This window comes from Gymnogyps californianus, chromosome 5 (genome assembly GCF_018139145.2).
Source record: "Gymnogyps californianus isolate 813 chromosome 5, ASM1813914v2, whole genome shotgun sequence".
Lineage (NCBI taxonomy): Eukaryota > Metazoa > Chordata > Aves > Accipitriformes > Cathartidae > Gymnogyps > Gymnogyps californianus.
The window spans coordinates 52,388,199-52,409,927 of NC_059475.1; the positions used below are offsets into that span (position 1 = coordinate 52,388,199).

General features: G+C 38.7%; 2 protein-coding genes across 3 annotated transcripts in view; one reads left to right on the forward strand and one right to left on the reverse strand.

Annotated features, from left to right (window-relative positions):
- Positions 1-3,164, reverse strand: part of EFCAB11 (EF-hand calcium binding domain 11) — a 67,126-nt gene extending 63,962 nt beyond the window's left edge. Inside the window, 1 exon segment of the mRNA XM_050898314.1 lies at positions 3,123-3,164. Within this exon segment, the coding sequence (XP_050754271.1) occupies positions 3,123-3,149 (27 nt within the window). The 5' untranslated portion in view covers positions 3,150-3,164.
- A 2,410-nt stretch (positions 3,165-5,574) lies between these two features.
- TDP1 (tyrosyl-DNA phosphodiesterase 1) overlaps positions 5,575-21,729 on the forward strand; it is a 51,530-nt gene continuing 35,375 nt past the window's right edge. For both annotated transcript variants that reach the window (XM_050898229.1, XM_050898231.1), the window contains exons 1-10: positions 5,575-6,121; positions 7,671-7,714; positions 8,375-8,430; positions 9,481-9,577; positions 11,804-11,838; positions 14,163-14,255; positions 15,883-16,053; positions 18,253-18,331; positions 19,993-20,178; positions 20,975-21,023. In XM_050898229.1, coding sequence (XP_050754186.1) covers positions 5,575-6,121; positions 7,671-7,714; positions 8,375-8,430; positions 9,481-9,577; positions 11,804-11,838; positions 14,163-14,255; positions 15,883-16,053; positions 18,253-18,331; positions 19,993-20,178; positions 20,975-21,023 — 1,357 coding nt within the window. The remainder of the gene's footprint in view (positions 6,122-7,670; positions 7,715-8,374; positions 8,431-9,480; positions 9,578-11,803; positions 11,839-14,162; positions 14,256-15,882; positions 16,054-18,252; positions 18,332-19,992; positions 20,179-20,974; positions 21,024-21,729) is intronic.

Below are 21,729 nucleotides of genomic sequence, written 5' to 3' on the forward strand. Positions count from 1 at the left end.
GCTCATGAGTCCAAACTCTCGCATCTATGTTATTAGAATTACAAGCCTGCACATAGTTGCAGCACTGAGACAACTCACATGAGAGGAGATGACACGTTCGCAGCTTCTAGTGCAACCTAAGCATACTCCATTCTGGAGAACAGACAAGCCAAACATGCCATGACCAGTTAACCTAAGACTATATGTTCCATTTGGCCTGCAACACTTTTCACATAGACTGCGTCAGGCATACAAATAGACTAGGGAGTTCTTTTTAGAAAGCTTTGATAAGATGTGCCAGAAAGGCAGCTGGAAGTTGTAAGCAGCCCTGAGATCAGGCTGCCCTTCTGTACTCTGGATGTCAGGGTGCTCTGCTGTTGGCATCCTGTTCAGCAGCAGATGCTGACCTACTGGTGTCCTGATGTGAAGGTACAGAGTTGGGTCAGGGAAAACACTGGACATTTTGGGGGGCCTGGCCTCAGGCCAGTGCAGAGAGTGCTTTTAGTCAGATCTAAATGTAACAGTACCAGGAATGAAACTTCAGCTGAGGAAACGACATATTTTCATGACTACTATTCCTGCAGTACCCTTTTCATTCGAAACACTTAACACCTGAATGTGTTGTTAGCTAGCTGAATGGTTGTTGAAATATGAGAGCATTTTAGATCAGTTCAAATAATTTTGGGGAAAAGAGGATCACTGAACCAAACTTTCAGATGAAAAAAGTATAAGTCCCACAAACATGATTCCCACAATGCTGCTAGTTCCCAGAAATGATGATTTTTATATGCTAATAACTATATCAAATATACATACAGTATCAGTCCAACAATCAGGTTAATCTCTTTCTATTTTCATGTTTTCCCAGTTACTTGTCTCAAAAGGCTTAATTTTAAACAGTAGTAAGTTCAGAATCTCTATGAATAACCACACAAAAATAATATTTTATAAAAAATAATACAGAATCGTTATAACAAGTTATTTTGAAAAAGCAAGCGGAGTAGGAATGTGATTCAAATTCTTAGGTCCCACCTTCTCCAGTGAAGAGTTCGTTAATGACATCTAGTGGGTAAAGTTAGTATTACTCTTAATTTATAGAATAAATTAAAACATGACCAAAAAAATGATGCAGCAACAATTTACTAAAAATGCAGTTGCTTGATTGCAGTTGATGATGCTAAGTAATTGCCATTTCTACTGAAAAATTGATGTTAGTATGTAGTGTAGTTGAGGAAACAGTTTCACCTTAACTTAAGAAGTAACGTGTGCACATCATTCCCTATTTCTTGGAAAAGCTCTTGAAAGTACTCTTCTTGCCAGGGCTGTTCTTAGTGGCTTCCGAAGAAATACAAGGGCTGTTACTATAGTCTCTGATTTTAATCATTTTGAAAACAAAGTAAAATGCACAATAACATGCTCAAGAACTGGATCCTAACAGTCAACTTTTAGGATTGTAACTTCTGTGTTTCGTTCCTATCTGGTGCACAGAGAAAGTTGTGTTTCTCAGAACTAGATTAAAAACTACCAAAACGTTGAAAGGAACACTTACAAGGCCTAGCCATCACCAAAAGCAAAAGCCGTGGCTGTGCCATAAACCATAGTTAATGCATGTTAGCAAAAGCCACAAAGAAAAGTATCTGTCTACCCAGGGATCTTTTGTACTTCACAATGAGCAGTTATTGGGTAAAGAGCAATAGTTGCTGGAAGTGGGCCCACTTAAGGAGCTAGCAAAACCACTAGACGACAGAATCAGTCCTGGAACAAACATTTTTAATTAATTTTTGTGCAGCTGCACAGACAAGATGGTCTACAGCCAGGTGGTCGTGGCACTGCCTAGAGACACAGCAGGTGTGACTTGGCACCTTTTCAGGAAGAAATAACTAAACCTGCACCTCCTTTCTTCCCGGGAGTCCTCCACTTCTATTCTCTTTCCAAGAAGGAGCCATCAGTGACTTATGCAGAGAACCTGCTCTTGTTTGAATGCCTTAAGCATGTTTTGAGTACTCCTCCTGGAAGAAACATTCAGGGAATTTAACAGAACAGCTAATTTTTACATGAAGGTAAAAATAGATAGGAGAAGATAGATAAGGGGAAGCTGAGCATTTTCAGATTCATAATTCAGCAGTTAAGACTCACTTTAGAACTCTAAATTATTTTTAGATCTGGCCCTAGTTCATTGAGAAAATGTTTACCCACAGCTGAAATGTATCAGAGATGACTACTTTCACAGTTTAATAAAACATTTCTGTGGTTTTTATTTTAAATGATCATAGACAAAATTTTGTTTATGACCTTGTTAAGACTGTTTTCCTAAAATACATATTTAAGTAAAAAAAAAAAAAAAATTAGTCACAAGTGGTCCTTGGGGAAGAAGATTGCTCAAACTGGAGAAGAACGATGAATCATAATTTCTATGCTAAATATACTTTATAGTGTATTGGTCAAGCTTGTAGCGACATGCCATGAGAAAGACAAAACTCACAGACACATGTATATTTATTCTGAAATCTTGCATGTGCATTCTTCATACTCTTTTTGAGATCACCTGCAGTACTAGAGTAGAAACATAACTTCCAGAACTACATTAAGCAATACAATTTATCCTGTATCTTCCTGTGAGTATGCAATACATGATTTCTCTCAATAAACCTTTCTTTTGTTAAGATTTTCATACAGCTATAGATTTATATTAGACAAGTCAAAACTAAAAATGCCCAACTGTTACTTGAAACCAAAAATATCTATACTTTTGAGAATACCTGTTTATTATTAGGACATGTGGTAGTTTCACATCTACTGAAACCACTGAGTAAAGAAATGGAGTGTACCACTAATAAAAACCAATAATTGATCAATAACAAGCTCAGTAAGTCACTTATTTCATACATCTTGTACACATATGAAATACAATGCATCCCTCGGCTCATCACAGTCTGCAGCAGGAAAGGTAGGGGTTTGATTATTTTCTTTTGAAATAAATACCCCCAGATAAGAAAATTACTTTAAGAATCTGTAGGTATTTCTGTTTACCAAACCTACAGTAATCCACTCCAATTAGTGCGGACCAGTCAGTACACTGAGTTCTAAATAGTTAGACATCTATATAAGCTGGATCTTCAGAACATAAATGAAAAAATACATACCTTTGAGGGTTTATAACCAAACAACATTACTGCAGCAACTTTAAAGTCCTCTCTGCTTAAACAGCCTTTGTTATCTTCATCACACGCTTCAAAAACCTACAGAAAGTGATTTGCATTAAAAAACAATAAACCTGACCTATTATTTTTTACTTTGAATAACTGTTGTGGGAAGAATAAAATAGGCACTTGCTGAATAAACTATGCTCTTTTAAAAAAACTATTGAAGATTAGTTGCATCTGTCAGAACTCTGTTCATCTACTGTGTTACAGTAGTTGAAAATGGACTGAGTCCATTTAATTTTAAATTTTTGTTAAGTTAAAATAAAGTTTTCCTACTTCTGTTTTATGTGCTTATTATGAAAAGGCTTTTTGCAAACTTAGAATATATGGTACAGACTTCTAGAAACCAAATTACATTAAATTTGTTTCTGCAAGATCTTGAATTTTTTCTTGAAAAATGCTAGGCATCTTTAATTCTCAGTTAAGTCACTATATAGACAGGAACTATGAGGAGAGACTGGAATGCAAGCATAGTAGAAGCCATCAAATTTTCTGAAGTACTTTTAGAAAACAAATACTGTTTTCAGAGTCTACACTTAAAACAGGAGATTATGCACATAACATACAAACCCATGCAACGTTCCTAAGAGTTTTTCCCACAGAAGACCTTCAGCAAGGGTTGATAATAAAAAAATTAATCTCATAGTACTGAAGAGTATATCCACAGATTGTTTCAGGAAGAAGCATTACATACAACTCTGCAGAAAAGTACTAATAAAATTACACAAGGAAATTGAAATTTCATTAATGTTTTTCTAGGTGTAGCTTGCCGATTTTATTGCATGCTGATATAAGACACTTACATTATTTGTTAACTGCAGTCACAAGTTTGTAATCATTTAGAGTAATGAGACCCAAATGCTAAGACAGTTCATTTTAGTAGATAGAGCAAGCTTTGATGTAGTCCATGCTCTTACTTTGATTAATTTTACACCTGTTTTCCTCCCACTCCCTTCTTGAAGTGGTCACGCAGTTATCTCATTAGCGGGGCACTTCAGCCACAGTAATTAACACCGAGCTGAATGAACGATTATGCAAATACTGCACCTGCCCTAAACTAATACTAAGGTCAAATAAAGACTTATTACACTAATTCAGGTCACTAAGACGTGACTGTTTTGCCGGATTAGCAGCTTTGAGAGAGCTGCCAGAACGCCTCTCGACGCCCGTGCGCCCCTGGGAGACCGGGAAAGCCCTTCAGGCATCACCGGGTACCGATAGGACCCGTCGCCCCTCAGGCTCCTCACCCGAACCGCGGCGGAAGGGGAAGCTCCCTTCAGGCCGCAGCGGCTGCGCCCCGCACCACCGGGACCCACAAGCGCGCAGCGTCCCCGCGGCGGCGGCAGGCCCCGCGCTGCCTAGCAACCCAGGCGCCGCCACCAACTCCCGTGGGGCAAGCGCAGCGCCGGCGTCGATTGGCTAAAACCAGACGCGCGGCATTGGCTCGGGAGGAGGGGAGGGGCGGGGCGAAGGCGGGCCTCGGCCTTCTCTTCGTCTCAGGCTTGGGGCGCGCTGCCTGGGCGGGAGGGCTGAAGGTAAGCCGCTCTCCTCCTGGAGCGGGACGGGGCGGGCGCCGGCGGCTGGGGTGAGCGGCGGGGCTCGCCGGGTCCCGGCGCGGGCGGTAGCGGCCGCCCGGCTGCGGGGCGGGAGCGGCCATTGAGGCCCTGGGCACCGCGGCCCGCACGCTGGTTCGCGCCCCCTCAGCCGGCGGCGGCTGGAGGCGGGCGGGCGGGCTGGCGGCTGCCGCTGGCCCCGCCGCGGTGCCTCCCCCGGCCGCAGGCTCCGCCTTCCCCGCGGGGCGGTGTCGAAGCCGGCGGGAACAGCGGTCCCGTCCACACGGCCCTCGGGGCGGCGGCGCCCAGGCTTCCTGCCGCCCTCGGGTTAGGGAAGAGGCGCGGCTGAGGGCCTGGCGGGGGGCGGCGGAGGGCAGTTGTGGTTCCAGGCTGTGGTCCCGCAGAGGCAGCCGGGAAGAGTGGCCCTGACTCGGCTCCGTGCTCCTGCACCTCCTCGGCAGAGCGCGCTAGACCCCTAAGCGTTAGGGTCGGTGTGAGAAATAGCTGTATGATGCAAATTGCTCTCTTGACTCTTGAAATGCTTTCCTGTACGTGCCTCTATCCTAGTCTGTTTTCCACGTGCAGATTTACACATTAGCTGCTTCCCACTTAATGGTTGCTCCCGTTGCACGTGTTTCTTTGTTTCCTGGGCACAGAAACAAATAAGCCTTGTACACGATGAAATTTTCCCGAGTCAGAAGTCGCATGGAGATTCTGCCAAATATAAAAAGCAAAGTTCCCTAGTAATAAGGAAATGGAAACTAGGAAGGGAAGCAGACTTGAGCATAGCAAAACCACACAATTTTTGTTTGGTGTTTTGTTTTTTAATCCCTAGGAACATGCTTCAGGAAGGTGCACATGGAAAATGGACAGTATCTAGCAGTGATGAAAGTACTGAGGAAAATTCTGACAGTGAAAAACCATCTACATCTTCACTGTTGGATGCTGCACGTGGCAGAACAAGTGGGCCACAATATCCATGCTCTGAAGCTAGGAAAGCTGCTCACAAGAGAAAAGCGTCTCCCCTGAAGCTCAGTGATAAAAGTCTTTCTACAGAAATACCTCCAGCAGGAAAACAGAGAGTTAGCCAAGAAGGCTTAGGCTGGTGTCTTTCTAGTAGCGATGAAGAGCCTGAAGATCGGGAAAAGCATGCCTACCAAGAAACACTGAAAGAAGAAAAATGTGATGCACCCAAAGAACATCCTCTGAATCTTTGCAAAGATAATGAACTCTCAGAGAATCAGAAAGCAGAGGAGTATAATGAAACACCCAGTGAAGCCCAAGATACCTGGAATTTGTTGAATGGAGGGAACCCTTTCAGGTTTTTTCTCACTAAAGTCAGAGGAATTGAACAGAGCTATAATTCTGGAGCCCTACACATAAAAGGTGAACAAGTAGCTTCTACTGAAATGGGAGACTTGTTTGCAAAAGAATGTGTATTTTTAGTTTGTGGGTATTTTTAAATGCATATGGTACTTGGTGTAGCTGAGGCTTCACATTCTAAATGTGTAAGTTGTAGGAATTGGTTCTGTTATCTTTGCTTTTCTCTTTTAGAAGTATAGTTTATAAAGCATTAATTTGCTGGTACTGATTCTTTTGTAACTTCTGAGTTATGCTGCACAAATGTAATGTGCATTTAGCCAAGGCAAATCATGTGGTGCTTCTTATTGCTGCTTTCCCTGTGAGTTAATCTGGGGAAAACTGCTTGCCTTTGTGGCTATTAAAGGGATGCTTTTCTTGGGTGCCTAACCATCCTCCCTGAGTAGTTGTCTGCACTTGCCTTCATGCTGCTGAGTGGTTTGGACCTAGTAATTCACTGTTACTTGATGCAGCACAAGATAGTACTTCTGAAGTTCTGTGGCTGGGATTCATGGGCCCATTTCAATTCAATTAGAAGTGAGCATAAGTCAAGATGGAGTGAAGTCTTCAGCCTACAATCCTGATGCTTCAGGAATGCTCTGTAGTTGTAGTTTGATGTAAGGGGGAACAGCTCTGTGCACCTGTAAACATCCCCTCATTCAGAAACAAAATTTCATACATCACAAGACAGAATCAGAAACAAGCATTAATAAGATATTTATTTACAGAAATACAGTAAGATGAGGCAGAAAAATTTTGTAGTTATTTGAAGGAGAACAAATGACTGAAGACCTATACAATTAGATTGTAATGTTTTCCTTAACCTCATGTGTTCCCTATGAGCATTGATTATTGATGGCAGCCTGGTGTCAGAGACCTCAGTTGCTTTACTGCTGTGTGTCTTTATCTGCTTTGTGAATTCATTGTGGCTTTTGGCCTGTCCTCTCTTAGGAGTAGTTGTCCTGCTAGGTGATTAGTTGAGCTGGTGGAGGGGCTGAGTTTTTTTGTTTAACCTGCAAAACCAGATTTCTGTAGAAATAGGGCATGAAATGTTTTGCCTATCCTAGAAGGCATTTGTAGGATATGTTTTCAAGTTGCTGCTGTTCTTCAGTTATTGAGGTTATAAATCCTCAGTTGGATTAGTTTTCTGTGTTACCATGAATGAACTAAGGATACACATATCCTACAGTCAGTCTGCAACAAGTAAGTCTTTAAGCATTAACTATGCCCTTATTGCTTCTACCCTGCCACAGTTCTTCAAGCCCTCTCTAAAGGGGAGAGTGTGGTTTGATGTCCCTTTCTCCAGATGATCTTGGTCTTTCTCCTAATGAGTTTTTTAAATTTGTTTTCTACTTTGAGAGTATTAATGCTTTTTATAAACGTAAGACCATAAGAGTTTCACAGGAGAATCAGTGACTTGAATATTCAGAACAGTAAACTTAATTGTGAATGTCTCTGTTACACCAAGTCTCTGAACAATCTGGCACTTGTGTTGTGGTAGTTATCAAACTGTTCAAGATGTGAAGTGTTTACTTAAACCTTTTTTTACTCAGTTATGCTTTAATGTTTTTAATAGATATTTTGTCTCCTCTTTTTGGGACTCTCATATCTTCTGCCCAGGTGAGTTTCCTGCTTGCCAAATTGATTTCACGTGCTTATTTCACTCTATTAACATTAAACTTGATAATCCATGTTTGTGCTGTGTAGCTGATATTAGCAGGGAACTTTGTTAAAATACAGAGGGAAATCTAAATGTTTTCAACTGTACAACAATTTATTGAAATATAAAAATCATCCCATGTTCTGCTTAGAATTCAGGCAATTATAAGACCGCTTTCTCTCTCCTGTTTTGGGGGAATGTGCAACTGAAAAATGCATATTTATGTGCATGTAAATAATTTTTTGAAAGAAGCCTTGCAATCTAGGAATGATATTTTTGTTATTGCATAGAAGCTTTTGCTAGCATTCATGGTATAAGCACATGGCAAAGAGATGGTTCTTGAACCAAAGCTTTTACATTATGTGTATGTGTTTTCTGCATGTTAAATTTTATGGACACTAACACATGCTTTTGAATAACTTTAATTCCTGAATTGTTAAGAGACATGAAAGAAAGCATGTGAGATTCAAAAATACACCTGTTTTTAAAACATGCTGTGTATGATGTAAGTGGTATTGAGTGATGACTTTACGTAGGAAGCTTTTTTGCTGTAGTTCATTGTTCTGACAAACTCTGCTTTTTCTTTTTAATGAGGCTGTTTTCTTTTTCTTATGTACAAGTTTAACTACTGTATAGATGTGGGATGGCTTGTAAGACAGTATCCGCAGGAATTCAGGTATGTTTATTTTAGGAAGATTAAATGATACAGTTTCCAAATGATTCTGTTCATGCAAGTTTCTGTTACAAGTGAATGATAAACACTTGTTTGCAGTTGCAAATTATTGTTATCAATTGTGTATGTGTAGACTCTTGGTTTTCCTTGTACACTTATTCCACAGTTGTGGTTCTCTATTGATTTCTGGCCTCTTTTCAAGACTATTAAATGGTCAGAGTTCAGTATGGCTGGCTTCTGATTTTTGTTAATTAACACTTAGGAGGTCCCATTGTGGGCCCTGATGACAATGTGGTAGATGACCTATAAAGATGGAACAAGAAGCTTTTTGCCATACAGTTTACTGAGCCCAGAGCAAGGTAATGCAAGAGAAAGGAGGGAATGTAGGAAGGGCACAAGAAAATGATGCAAAAATGATCAGGATGATATGTCGTGGATGTGATATGGTTGGAGTTGCTGGATATTGTCATGAGAGCAGTTCTTATGTTTGCTTGAAATTCCTTTCTGATAATTGCAACCTACTGTAGATTAAGTGAGTGTATGATGTACAGTTTTTTTCTCCTTTTTTTTGCGTTTTGCTGGAAATGCAGTAGAATAGAGTATTAGGAAGTGAACATCAAACTACTGCCAGAATAGACCTAGCCCTCTCCTTTTCCCTCTCATTCTTCCCATCTTCTCTGTAAGGTAGCAATGATTAAATTGTCTTAGATCCACACTGTGTATATTGATACTTCTGAAAGCTTTTATTTGTCTGTTTCCAGCTATACAGATGACAGTTCATGACAAGATCTTGTATTATTAGTTTCTATTTTGGTGTCTGATTTACTCCACAGTTCCTGTTTTCCTTTTTTTAATTAAAGTTTTCTAGTGTCTTAGAGATTCTATTGTAGTTACTACTTTTTTGAGTTAGTTAATAAGGCATATAGACTTTTAGTGCCATCTTCCTGCTGGGCTATCGAATTTAGGGGCCAGAGGTCATAGCTACATGAAGGAGTAGTTTACACTGATTACTAATTCACTTGATGTTTTAATAGTAATCTCCTTTTATTTAAGGAAGAAACCGTTGTTGATAGTTCATGGTGAAAAGAGAGAATCCAAAGCTGAACTGCTTGCACAAGCACGCCCTTATGAGAACATTAGCTTTTGTCAGGTAATTAACATTTGTATTACCTTTGGTTGAAATTAAGCCATCTGTTGCACTCAATCTTGTTATGGATGAAAAGAGACACACCTTATATGGCAAGTCAAGAATTTGTTATGCTTTAAGGAATTTACTTACCAGGAACATGGTAACTATGTTCCTGGTCTTCTGTGATTATGGTAGACTGTCACCCACAAAAGGTTTGCATGGAATGGCTGCCCACAAAAATGTTATGGGGCTCCCAGAAGAGCTGCGCACCTTCTCCACTAACATGTTACACTCAAATTCTTGTAATGGCTGAAAAGGAAGCACTTTTTTGTGTAAAGTGCAAAACTTAGTCCTAGCATCACTGTAATCTTAAGTCTCATCAAAGAATTATTATTTGTCCAAATATGTTTTACACAAGAAAAGGCTGTTACGAATAGTCTCTGCAATACTGTTAAAATTGCTATGAGCACACTTTCTGGCACATGCCATTTTCTCTCTGATGTTGTGCTCACTCTCTTGCTGTCCCTGAGTTGTAAAGTTATTGGCTTCAGCCTGGGGGAGGGATGTGGTTATGGCAACTTGCCAATGTTTCAGGATTTTGGTGAGTGGAGTGTATTATTGATCATGGGGATTTCTTACTCTTTGTTAGGAGGAGGATGATCTTGGAATTTTCTTCCTTCTCAGGCAGTCTGGTAGCCCTGAGCTTCCTAGAGGTTTCTGTGTTGATGCCAAACATAGCGAGTTCTCAAGGCCAGGATTTCTGGGCTGCTGTGTACTATCCTAATCAGGTGTTTGCACTAAGTTGTGGAGTAGCAACAATTTTAGATTGAGATTTCAAATATGCTAACCATAAATTCATGGTTTTGCATATAATGTTTCCTTTCACACACAACAAGAACTTGAATGTAATATGTCCCATATGATAAACTTGTCAGTGTAGTTGATAGTAAGTAGCAGGGGAAAGTAGCGTTTGTGATGGCTTTCCTATTTGAGTATACTGCTTCAGATTCTTCTGGTAGTCTACATGCATTCCATTATGTTAGTACTCCAAAATGAAATGTTAGTATTTTAATCTTCTCCTCCACACCCATATTAACTAGGCACAATGTTGGAGCCATCACTGGCTAAAAGTATTTTAACACCTATAACTCGTGTTTCATTCTCTCCCTAGAAATAGTGCTGTAAATACTCTTTAATTAAGAGCAAAGCACTGATGAAAAAGCATTTCTGTCTGGCTTCTGTCCTTTTCTTTGCAATGTTAGCCATTAAGCTGCTTGTGAAAGTTATTGTATGCTTCAGAATCACAGAATGGTTGAGGTTGGAAGGGACCTCTGGAGGTCATCTGGTCCAACTCCCCTGCTCAAGCAGGGTGACTTAGAGCCAGTTGTCCAGGAAAATGTCCAGATAGGTTTTGAATATCTCCAAGGATGGAGACTCCATAACCTCTCTGGGCAGCCCATGCCAGTGCTCGGTCACCCTCACAGTAAAAAAGTGTTTCCTGGTGTGCAGAGGGAACCTCCTGTGTTTCAGTTTGTGCCCACTGCCTCTGGTCCTGTTACTGGGCACCACTGAAAAGAGCCTGGCTCCCTCTTCCATGTACCCTTCCTTCAGGTATGTATACACACTGATCAGATCCCCTCTGAGCCTTCTCTTCTCCAGGTTGAATAGTCCCAGCTCTCTCACCCTTTCCTCATAGGAGACATGCTCCAGTCCCTTAATCATCTTAGTGGCCCTTCGTTGGACTCTCTGCAGTATGTCCATGTCTCTCCTGTACTGGGGAGCCCAGAAATGGACCCAGTACTGCAGGTGTGGCCTCACCAATGCTGAATAGAGGGGAAGGATCACCTCCCTTGACCTGCTGGCAATGCTCCCCCTAATGCAGCCCAAGACACCGTTAGTCATTTGTGCTGCAAGGGCACATTGCTGGCTCCTGTCCAACTTGGGTGTCCAGCAGGAACCGCAGGTCCTCTTCTGCAAAGCTGACTGTTTCTGAAAATACTGCTGCTAAGAGACCAGAAATTCTGCTGGAGCAGGTCCAGCAATGAGTTGCATTGCCATTTAAAGTCTAACTGCTAGAAATCAGAGTGCATTTAAAGGTGTTGAGGGGAAAAATAATGTATTTTGTGATCTGTCCACTAGAGAGCAGTGAAATGAAACAAAATGAAGAAGCACCTCTCCTCCTTTAACATTCTTATGTATAGGAATGCATAATAGGAATTTTTAACGATCAACTTTTTAATTTTATAGGCTAAACTGGATATTGCATTTGGAACTCACCATACGTAAGTAACAGCTATGGAGCAGAAAGCTCCACTTCTAAAGATGACCACAGAGTTGGTACATGTGGTTATCATGACTGGACTACTAACTAGTGTCTTAAAGTATTTATAGGATAGGAAGACAGATTATTACTGTTTGTGAAAACATAATTCTGAAGGCCTGATGTATATTGATGAAATTTAAAAGTAGTATCTTTCATGTTCTATGTGTATCTTTCATTTATCTGCAAGTTATTTTAAAGGCATGAAACTGGGTTTCATAGAAATTGCTGAATCTTAAAGAAAAATTTCCTTAATTATTTTGTATTTATAGATGATAGGATTGTTCCAGTTTAAGGCAACTAATCAGCTATTAGGTAGATATGAGATGTGCGAGTTAGACAATTGAAGTCAGTGAACTGCAGGTCTTGGCTCTTAACTAATGCCTTAATACCAAAACTGTGATGCAGACTTGATCAGTCATTGGCAGGTCAGACACAACACTGATTTACTGCTCAGTTTTGGCAGTTACTGTGGAGGATCTGGAAATAATTACTGAATTTTGGGGTTTTTTTGAGGAAAGAAGTTTAATTTGATATTATAGAAGTGTCACAAAGGGAATTTTGCAGATTGCAAGCTACAGATAAGAACAGATCTAATCTTATGTTTTGTAGCAAAGATCTTTGGTTTCAGGGTACTGCAGTATTTTTTAGTCAATCCTTTTGTATAACTCGTTTTATAAAACATGGTATTACGTTAAAACATTGATCTGAAATGCCCATTTAAGGTACATCTGTGTTTCTGGTAGAAAGCATACTGACCTCCTCATTGCCTGTTTGGAGAAGAATATGCCAATAAAGGAAAGAAACCAGCATTTTAAAAATGAGTCTTGCTTCTCTCTCAGATTTAGTGAGGAACGTAGAAGGAATTGAGGTTGTTTTTCAAATTGACCATTTTTAAAGCTTTAGCTTATTTTCGCTTAAGCAGTTTAAGCAGCAGCTCTCATTCTCTGTATGCTCAACTTTAAATTTATTCTTCCCCCACACTTTGGGATAAATAAGTGATAGTGATGTTAAATGCTACAGTTCTTTAACTGTATATTTTAAAGGGCTGTTCTGGGTAGTGTATTTCTGAATGCATGTTCCACTGCAGGTGGAACACAACAAGTGGGTAGCAGACCAGTAAGTCAGATCATGGTGTGTAATGAAATGATTTTGTTCCAGGAGAAACTCAACAGATTTCACACCATCAAATTTAAAGACTTACATTCACGTCATTCCTGTTGTATGACATAAAACTTAAATTACATGTCAGTGATTCTTTTGAGGTGGTGGTGTTTTGGTCAGTTATCAGTCTTATATACCTTAATCTTGCGCTTTATTTTGCTGTAAAATACTTATTTTACTGTCAACTCAATTTGTGATTAGATCAAGGCATAACAGATGTGGGGAACTATTTTATAGTTAGGGGGTCTTGCATATTGCATAAACTAATGCAGTAAGCACAGCAAAACATGCAGGTACTTGAACATTAGTTTGCTGAACTCTAACATTAAAAGCAGAAATTACTGAATAAATAATTGTCTAAATTTGAGCCTAATATGATTTGCGTAGCATTATCTCACCATGGGACAGCAATGAAAATAAGCGTGTTTTTCCTTACAGCTTTCATTCTTGAGCATTGGTTTCTATGGAAACCATCTCATCCTTCAGGGTCACATGGATATGCTGTCTTTACACAACTATTGAAAACTTGTATAGGAAAATTTGAGCACTTATGTTACAAAAAATACAGACATTTATTTTTAACGTAGTTACTAGTTTTAAAACTCCTTTGTGCTGTAGCTTGAGTTTAGATTTATGGTAGATAAATAGCTTTTTTGCCATCCCAATGGTTAGTTACCTACATACGTTTTATTTTAAAAGTTGTCAGTTTAAGAGAAAAGAACGAGGTTTTAATAAATTCAGCTATAAGCAAAAGCCTTTTAGTTAAAAAAGAAAGAATTAAGGAACACTATCTGCAAAGGAATAAGTTTATCTGAAGAACATAGCAAATATAGAAAGCGTTCTGCAAGTATTCATTTTTTTTTTCTTTGGGAAATCAGTTGCATGAGATGTTAAGTGGTGCTCTAGAATATATTGTATGATGCTGCTGACAAAATATATGGGGATAGTCTAATGACTGCCGTGCGAGTTTGGCATGCACATGGATTGAAGTATAAGTGTTTGCACTATGCAGAACAAATCTTTTGAAAATAATTATTTTGGAGCATTTTAATGAATTGTTAATTTATCTCCTACTCAGTGTACTTGAGATAGACAAAGTGTTATATATCCTTTTTTTCAAAGGAAAATGATGTTGTTGTTATATGAAGAAGGTCTTCGAGTTGTGATACATACATCCAATCTTATTGCTGAAGATTGGCACCAGAAAACTCAGGGGTAAGCGGGCGTATATTTACTTTAATACTTTCCATACTGCTGGAGACAGGATACTAGGTCAGATGATCCAGTGCTACAAGTCTTACACTCCTAAGATAGAGCTATCCTGCAAAAAAAAAAAAAATCAAACCTAGACTGGTGGTAGCTGTCTAAGCCTGAACTCTGCTTGCTTTCTATTGTAAACAAAATTATGTCCTGAGCTGGCTGTTACCTTAAACTTGGTCTGACTGGTTTAAGATCTTTTATTATGCCATACTGTCTCTTTATGAAAAAACTACCTAGCTATAAAGTACTCTTTATACAAATCTGAAGCAGCTATTTAAAAATTATCTTAATACTGCAAGAATAATGTGAATGTGCAAATGTTCTGCTTCTGCTGTGACTGTGTCTAGATTGTAACCTGATAAATGCTGGATGCCATTGGTTCCTTAATACAGTAGATGCCCCAGTATCCTTTCCTTAGAAGGAATTTTCTTCCTGGGGTTTTTTTTTTGGTAGAAGTTTTTAAACTTAACAGCCAGCTTGGGACATAGTTTTGTTTAGAGCAAAAAAAAAATAGGACTAAGTGACACATTAATATAAGGCCCCTTAACCTCTTGTTTTCTTGGCTATTTATATGGGAGCATTTTTTAGTTAGATCTCCACAGTGACTCGGTGTAAGATTTCTTTATCAAACTAATTGAAAATGGCTTTTCAGAAGTTACTGTCACCCTGACATTCATTTTTCTGCCATTAAATATGGCAAGGTTTTGAGGCTTTTCGCTTGGCTGAGGCAAGCTCTCATAAGGGTTTTTGAGTGGCAAAAATATAACTACTGATTTTTTTGCCTTTAAATCTTTTACTTAGGGATGACTTTAGTATATTTTGGCAGTTAGCTTTTCAGAAAGCCAAGAAAGCATGAAAATATCTATTTAAGATGTTTAACAAGTTGCCCTACTTGTCACACATGAAAAACATTTTTCTTTTTAGCTTTTGCACACTGAAATAATATGCAGTATCACCGATATGATGGTTCACTGGCTTCTCTGTTTTATAGGCTTCTGAATTACAAAGCATAGTATCAATATGTTGTGAAGTTGACAATGCAGAACCTTTGGTTTCCATGGCTACAATAATGTGTGACTGGAAAGAAATGCTAGATGTTTTCCCTGTGTAGTGCCCACCCTATTTTATTCTGATGGAAGTTCTGGAGAGGCAAGTTATCATTGTGGGCTACTCTTCAAACTATGCAGAACTTTCAGATGCTCTAATTGGTGTTTTTCTGTATCATTACACAAACCAGTAGCTTAGCAGAATGCATTGCAGTGTTCTATTCATACAGAAAATCTTGATGAAAGGACTACTGGTTGGTAAGTCTGAGCCTGGCCTGTTTAACAGTGGTGAAAGCTGTAAACATATGCGTGGATAAATGTGTTGAGATTAATACTTTCAAATGAAAACAACAGTTTTATGGTACTGAGCGCAAGACTGATGTTTCTATAATTGTAAAGTAAAGGCAAGTTGGTTTATAGTTAGTATCACAATAAATCTGTCTAGTATTCATTTAGGACCTTCAGATGTGCTTTAATCACTTACTAAAACCATGTGTTAATGTGTGGTGTCCTTGTTTTTGTGACTTTGTTTTTAGAATATGGCTAAGCCCTTTATATCCAAGGCTACCTCAGGGAACAACTGGTTCTGCTGGTGAATCTGAAACTAATTTTAAATCTGACCTAATAAGTTACTTGATGGCTTACAATTCTCCTACGCTCAAGGAATGGGTAGATCTGATTCAAGAACATGATTTATCAGAGACAAGGTATATGTAATCTTGTGTTTATAGTAACTTGCATGCTTTTTTCCAAAAAATTGAACATCTCTGTTTGGATCTATTAGACCATAGGTTTGTTTTGTAAGCTTACCTTGTTTCAGACTGTCCTGGTTTCGGCTAGGACAGAGTTAATTTTCTTCCTAGTAGCTGGTATAGTGCTGTGTTTTGGATTTAGTAGGAAAAAAATGTTGATAACACACTGATGTTTTTAGTTGTTGCTAAGTAGTGTTTATACTAAGTCAAGGATTTTTCAGCTTCTCGTGCCCAGCCAGCAAGAAGGCTGGAGGGGCACAAGAAGCTGGGAGGGGACACCGCCAGGACAGCTGACCCAAACTGGCCAAAGAGCTATTCCATACCATATGACATCATGCCCAGTATATAAACTGGGGGGAGTTAACTGGGAGGGGGGATCGCGGCTCGGGAACTAACTGGGCATCGGTCAACGAGTGGTGAGCAATTGCATTGTGCACCACTTGCTTTGTATAGTTTAATTCTTTTAGTATTGCTATTGTCATATTATTATTATTATCATTATCATTGTTTTTCATTCCTTTCTGTCCTATTAAACTGTCTTTATCTCAACTCACGAGTTTTTTTTTTTCCTGATTCTCTCCCCCATCCCAGGGGTGGGGGGGCAGTGAGCGAGCGGCTGCGTGGTGCTTAGCTGCTGGCTGGGGTTAAACCACGACACAGACTTAAGTGTTCAAACGTGAATCTAACTTTAGGCAGTTTTTTAAATCTGTCTTATGCAGATTATGTTGAATTGACCAACTTCTAGTTTTATAAACATGTATTTTAAAGAAATGAAAAAAGGTGCATCAGCAGTAACTTGACAGAAGGTAGCCATAAGTAATAGGAACTCAGAGTTTCATTTAAGTCAGTCTGGCTTAAATATTTGCTCCAATAAAATTACCAGTGGAAAAAACTGCATTGTATTGGGTTTGTCATGTAAGAGGGATCATATAAGCAAAGGTTATTATAATGGGGATTTTATTAAGAATAGGCTTCTGTGCTCATAAGGCAAAGTTCAAGTCATACACATATGTATAGAATTTTGCCCTTTACAGGCATGGATTGTGTCTGGTAGGCAATGTTATGTTAAATAATATACTTTGTCTTGAAACAGTGTTCTCTAATATCACATTGCCGATATTACTTAAAATATTTCAGGGTGCTTAATTTACTTCTAATAGATACATCCTGCATTTCCACTGAAATATTTACTTCAGAAACTGTAAATCTCCTTGGCTGCTTAATAGCAGTTTTATAAGCTGGCAAAAATTTGTTGACAAGAAAAGCTGAAAAAGGTCAAACTGTGGTGGAAATAGAGACCAAAACCTTGTCTAGTTTAATATATAAAATAAAAAATGTACTTTTTTCTTTACATGGAGTCTTACAAGATTGGAGGGGGTGAAAAAAAAAGTATGTACCTTACAGTCAGATGACCTAACAGCCTGAGCAGCTGTTCTTATTCACTTGGTCATCTGCATGAGCTTTGACAGGTTGGTTGAACCCTAGCTGATGTGAGTTTATGCATGGGTTAGGGAAGAGTCTCTTGTTAGGATAAGGGCCTATTCCTTACCATGTAAAATATGTAGGGGACATTCATTCATGGATAAAGCTGGGCATGAGATGCAGTAAGGAACAGCTTCTTAAAGCATCTCTTTGTTGTGACTCTGGGCAGGTTTCTTCTCTGTTTTCAGGGCAAAGTCAAACAGGTTCCTAAACCATTATTAGGAAGATGGTTGAAAAAGCTGAACTTGGCATCTGAACTATTAGATGCCCAAATGAAATCTCATACCTGAATCTGCTGATTTGGATGTAGCAATAGATTGGCTTTACTCAAAATTACATGCACAGTTCTGTGCCAAACAAGAACTATTTGCATTTATTACTGACATCCTCTATCTTCTGCATTTTTGTACACAGAAATAGATGCAGTTCTTGTCTATGCTATAGAACAGCCTGGTGGTGCATGACAGCCATATAGGATGCTAGTAATAAATTATACAGCTGAAAAACCACTTTTCTTTGTATTGTAAATCTTAAGGGTGAAAGATTAAATATTTCTGGTTGCACTTCTATGTTCAACCTTGCTGATAGGTTTTACTTAAATACCTTAATACTTTACAAAACAAGACACTCCAGAGCTGCAAATAACTTGGTGTTATTTTTTTCTTTCTGTAGAGTGTATCTGCTTGGTTCTACCCCTGGACGATATCAAGGTAGTGATAAAGAAAAGTGGGGTCACCTTAGGCTCAGAAAGGTACTAAAACTGTAACCTTTTTTGTTATATTTTTTTCACTGTAAATATAATTTTGGAGAGCATTCTTTAGTTCCTTTCAATTTTTCCAGCTATGATCAGCAATCTTTTAATACATTGTTACAGTTTAAGTTAGCAATAACATAAGCTTGCAACTTATGACAGTGTAGACTTTGCACATAATATTCCTGGGCATTATTACCATGGTCAGCTTGTGGTCTGAATTGTCATGTGCTTACAGATATCTGAGGAGTCACCATCACTCAAGTGACTTCCTGACTGCCGTTGGTGTTTCTAACAAGTGTGACACTATCAAAATCTAGTCTTCTGTGACTGGGAACCAAATATAGCTTTTTTCAAAGGCACTCACTAAGGAAAGATGTGTTGATACAGACTTGCCTGCGCATAGGGAACAGGCTTATTTTACTTAAATGTTAAGGGCTATTACAGTTTATTTTTCCCTAATGACTTGGAAAAAAAACCATCAAATTAAAAACCAGTTCGCACATAGATGTCATCAATTCAGTCAGATTTTTAGTTTTGTTCTACTACGTTTCTAAGACCTTGATTTTTTGATTATTTTTTAATCAACTGAATAATTAGGAACATGGATTTTTTTTTACGCCCCCCCCCATTATTTAGATAAGACATAATGATAAATCTTCATACAAGATTGTGTATCTTAAGTTTGTAGGGCCCCTTCTTTTTCAGTAATTATTGAGAATCAGGTAAGACATTTCATGTCATCAGTTATGCCTCTCATAAATGGGGAATTTTCAACCTGTACCTCCTGCTGAAGTGGTATTATTTCAAATTCCATCATGAATTTTACATGGAATTCTAATGCTGCCCATAGCAAACTTCAGTGACATACAAAATGTCTATTTAGCACACTGCTTTTCAACACAAGGTTACTCTTTTAGACCTCCCCTTGCTTGAAAGAGCTTGCCCTTTCTGATATATGTTGTCTGCATGTTTTTTGCCTAGTAAGACACTGAATGAAAACAAAACAGCCTGTAAAGGATAAAGATGGTCTTGTGGCAAATGCTTCTGTGATTAAAAAGATAGACCTGGTGACACTACACTGATGACTGAAGCCATTTAGTTATGTGTCCTCTTTAGAGAGGGGAAAAAGATAGCCACTACATACAATTTAATATGTGCCTATATCCATCTGTTTTTAATGTGACTTTAAATTCCATTCATGGCTGAAGAACTCCTCTAAAAGGATTATTTCAATTTTCTCTTCAATTGTTCTTTTTTCCCCTCTTATTGTAGGCTTCTATTTTAGCTGGGGCTTTAGGATACGAGAGGAATTTTATGGCCAACAACCACCAAGTATAAAAAGATTTAGTTGTTTAATTTATTGTGACTTCATGTTTTTAGGAAGAGCTGCTAGCATTCTTTTTACCCATTATTTAATGGTTGGGTTCGGTGCTTTTGGATAAAACTTGTGATGTTTGATCTTCTCTTGAAGGAACAGTGGGTTTATTTGGAGAGCCTGATTTTTTTTTTTTATTGCAAAGTTAAATAGATAATATGAATGTTAATCTATTTCGTTGTCAGAAGTGAATTATAGAGGATTTATATCAGAAGCAGTATCAAACCACTAATTAAGGTATTTGCCTGTGGAAGTCTAACAATGTTTTAATTTCCCTCACTAGCTTTTGAAAGAGCATGCTTCGTCAATACCAGCACAGCAATCCTGGCCTGTTGTTGGACAGTTCTCAAGCATTGGTTCAATGGGAGCTGATGGGTCCAAATGGCTGTGCTCAGAGTTCCAGGAGAGCCTGGTGGCTGCAGGCAGCAGCGTGACAACTCTCCTTAAATGTGATGTTCCAATTCACTTGGTATGTCTTTAGATGCTAATGACCTTTATTTAACATTTATTCATTTGTTGTTTAAATCTTAGTCATTGGGTTTGCTTTTAACTTTTGGAAGACATTAATGTAGTTTTCATCCTGAAATCATAAGGATGCCACTTAGTGACGCTTACTCATGTATGGTATACTATAAAAATGTACTATAATTTCCAGCTGCGTGACACTAGAGTATATATAATCTAATCAAAATTATATTCTCATTCTATAGTTTGTCTTCCATTGAGTTTTGTAGATGCAGCTGTTTCTGCTACTGAGATGTAACTGAACCCTGAGTGATTAATACCTAAAACAAATTATTTTCTAACCTGGTTGTTTGGTTATTAGCACAATTGAGGGGAGTAGCGGAAACAAGTTTGTGGCAGGAGCTTGTTAAATCAAGGAGAAAATGTTGTCAAACTATACCGTTACCATGTGCTAATTGCCGCTGCGTACTCATATTTGAGATATGAGTCTAAATTTTGATAAAATAATGTTAAGAGTTTACTTTGACCAATGTGGAAGTGGTTGAAGCAGGATTGTTTGAGTCTTGCTAGCTAATTTTGGTAACCTCTGCAAGAGCAGTAAAAATATTAAAGACTTTCTTACTGGCACACAACTATTTTTAAGCTGCAGTGTAATTTTATTCATTCTGAAAAATGAAGCTTTTATTTTTTTTTCCTCAAGTAAGTTTTCTTTATGGTGATTTTTGTTTGAAATTTGACAGCTTGTGTATTTAGAGCTGCGTTATTAAAGTTACTTTTTTTTCCACCCCCCACCCCCGAAGATTTATCCTACTGTGAACAATGTGAGGCAAAGTCTGGAAGGCTATCCTGGTAAGTAGATGAACCCCCATTTATTAGCGTTTTGTGGTCATAATGTCCTGCAAAATCACTACAGTGGTTGATGTTGAATGAACCTGAAGTTGTCATCTTGCTGAGAACTTCGTAGAATAGGTGGCAGTAGAATCCTTTTATTACTGTTACTGGAGCTCTGACTCCAGCTCTGCTATTGTGGCTGAATAGAAAAAGCTTTGTGGGCATTGGTATATAATGTTTAAGTCTGTATAGCCATGTTCATATGTCACTGTATAGGAAAAAACAGCTCTTGCCCACTGTTCTAACTCCAGTCATACTTTCCTTTTGGCAGAAAATTCAGGTTTGGGCGTGCCAAGTTCTCCTTGTGTTTTCTTTGCAGTGTCATCCCGCACATCAGATACAATGTAGAATAACATGTATCACTACTCATTAGTCTTTTTTTTTAATATTGCAATATGCAATTGTTCTCTTCAGTCTTCCCATGTTTGTATTCATGAAGTCAATATATTTGTATAGAAAGCATAGCCCCAGCCAACCTGGAAGAGGTACTGTAGTATTCTGATGCCGCAAAGCTGCTGTTTCTCAAAAGCAAGCACTTGCATGGGTTACACCCATGCATGCTAAGGGAGCTGGCTGATGTCAATGCAAGGCCATTTTTGATTAGTCTTCAAAAGGTCAAGGTAATTGGAAGAGATTCATGAGGACTGAAAGAAAGGAGTTTTCC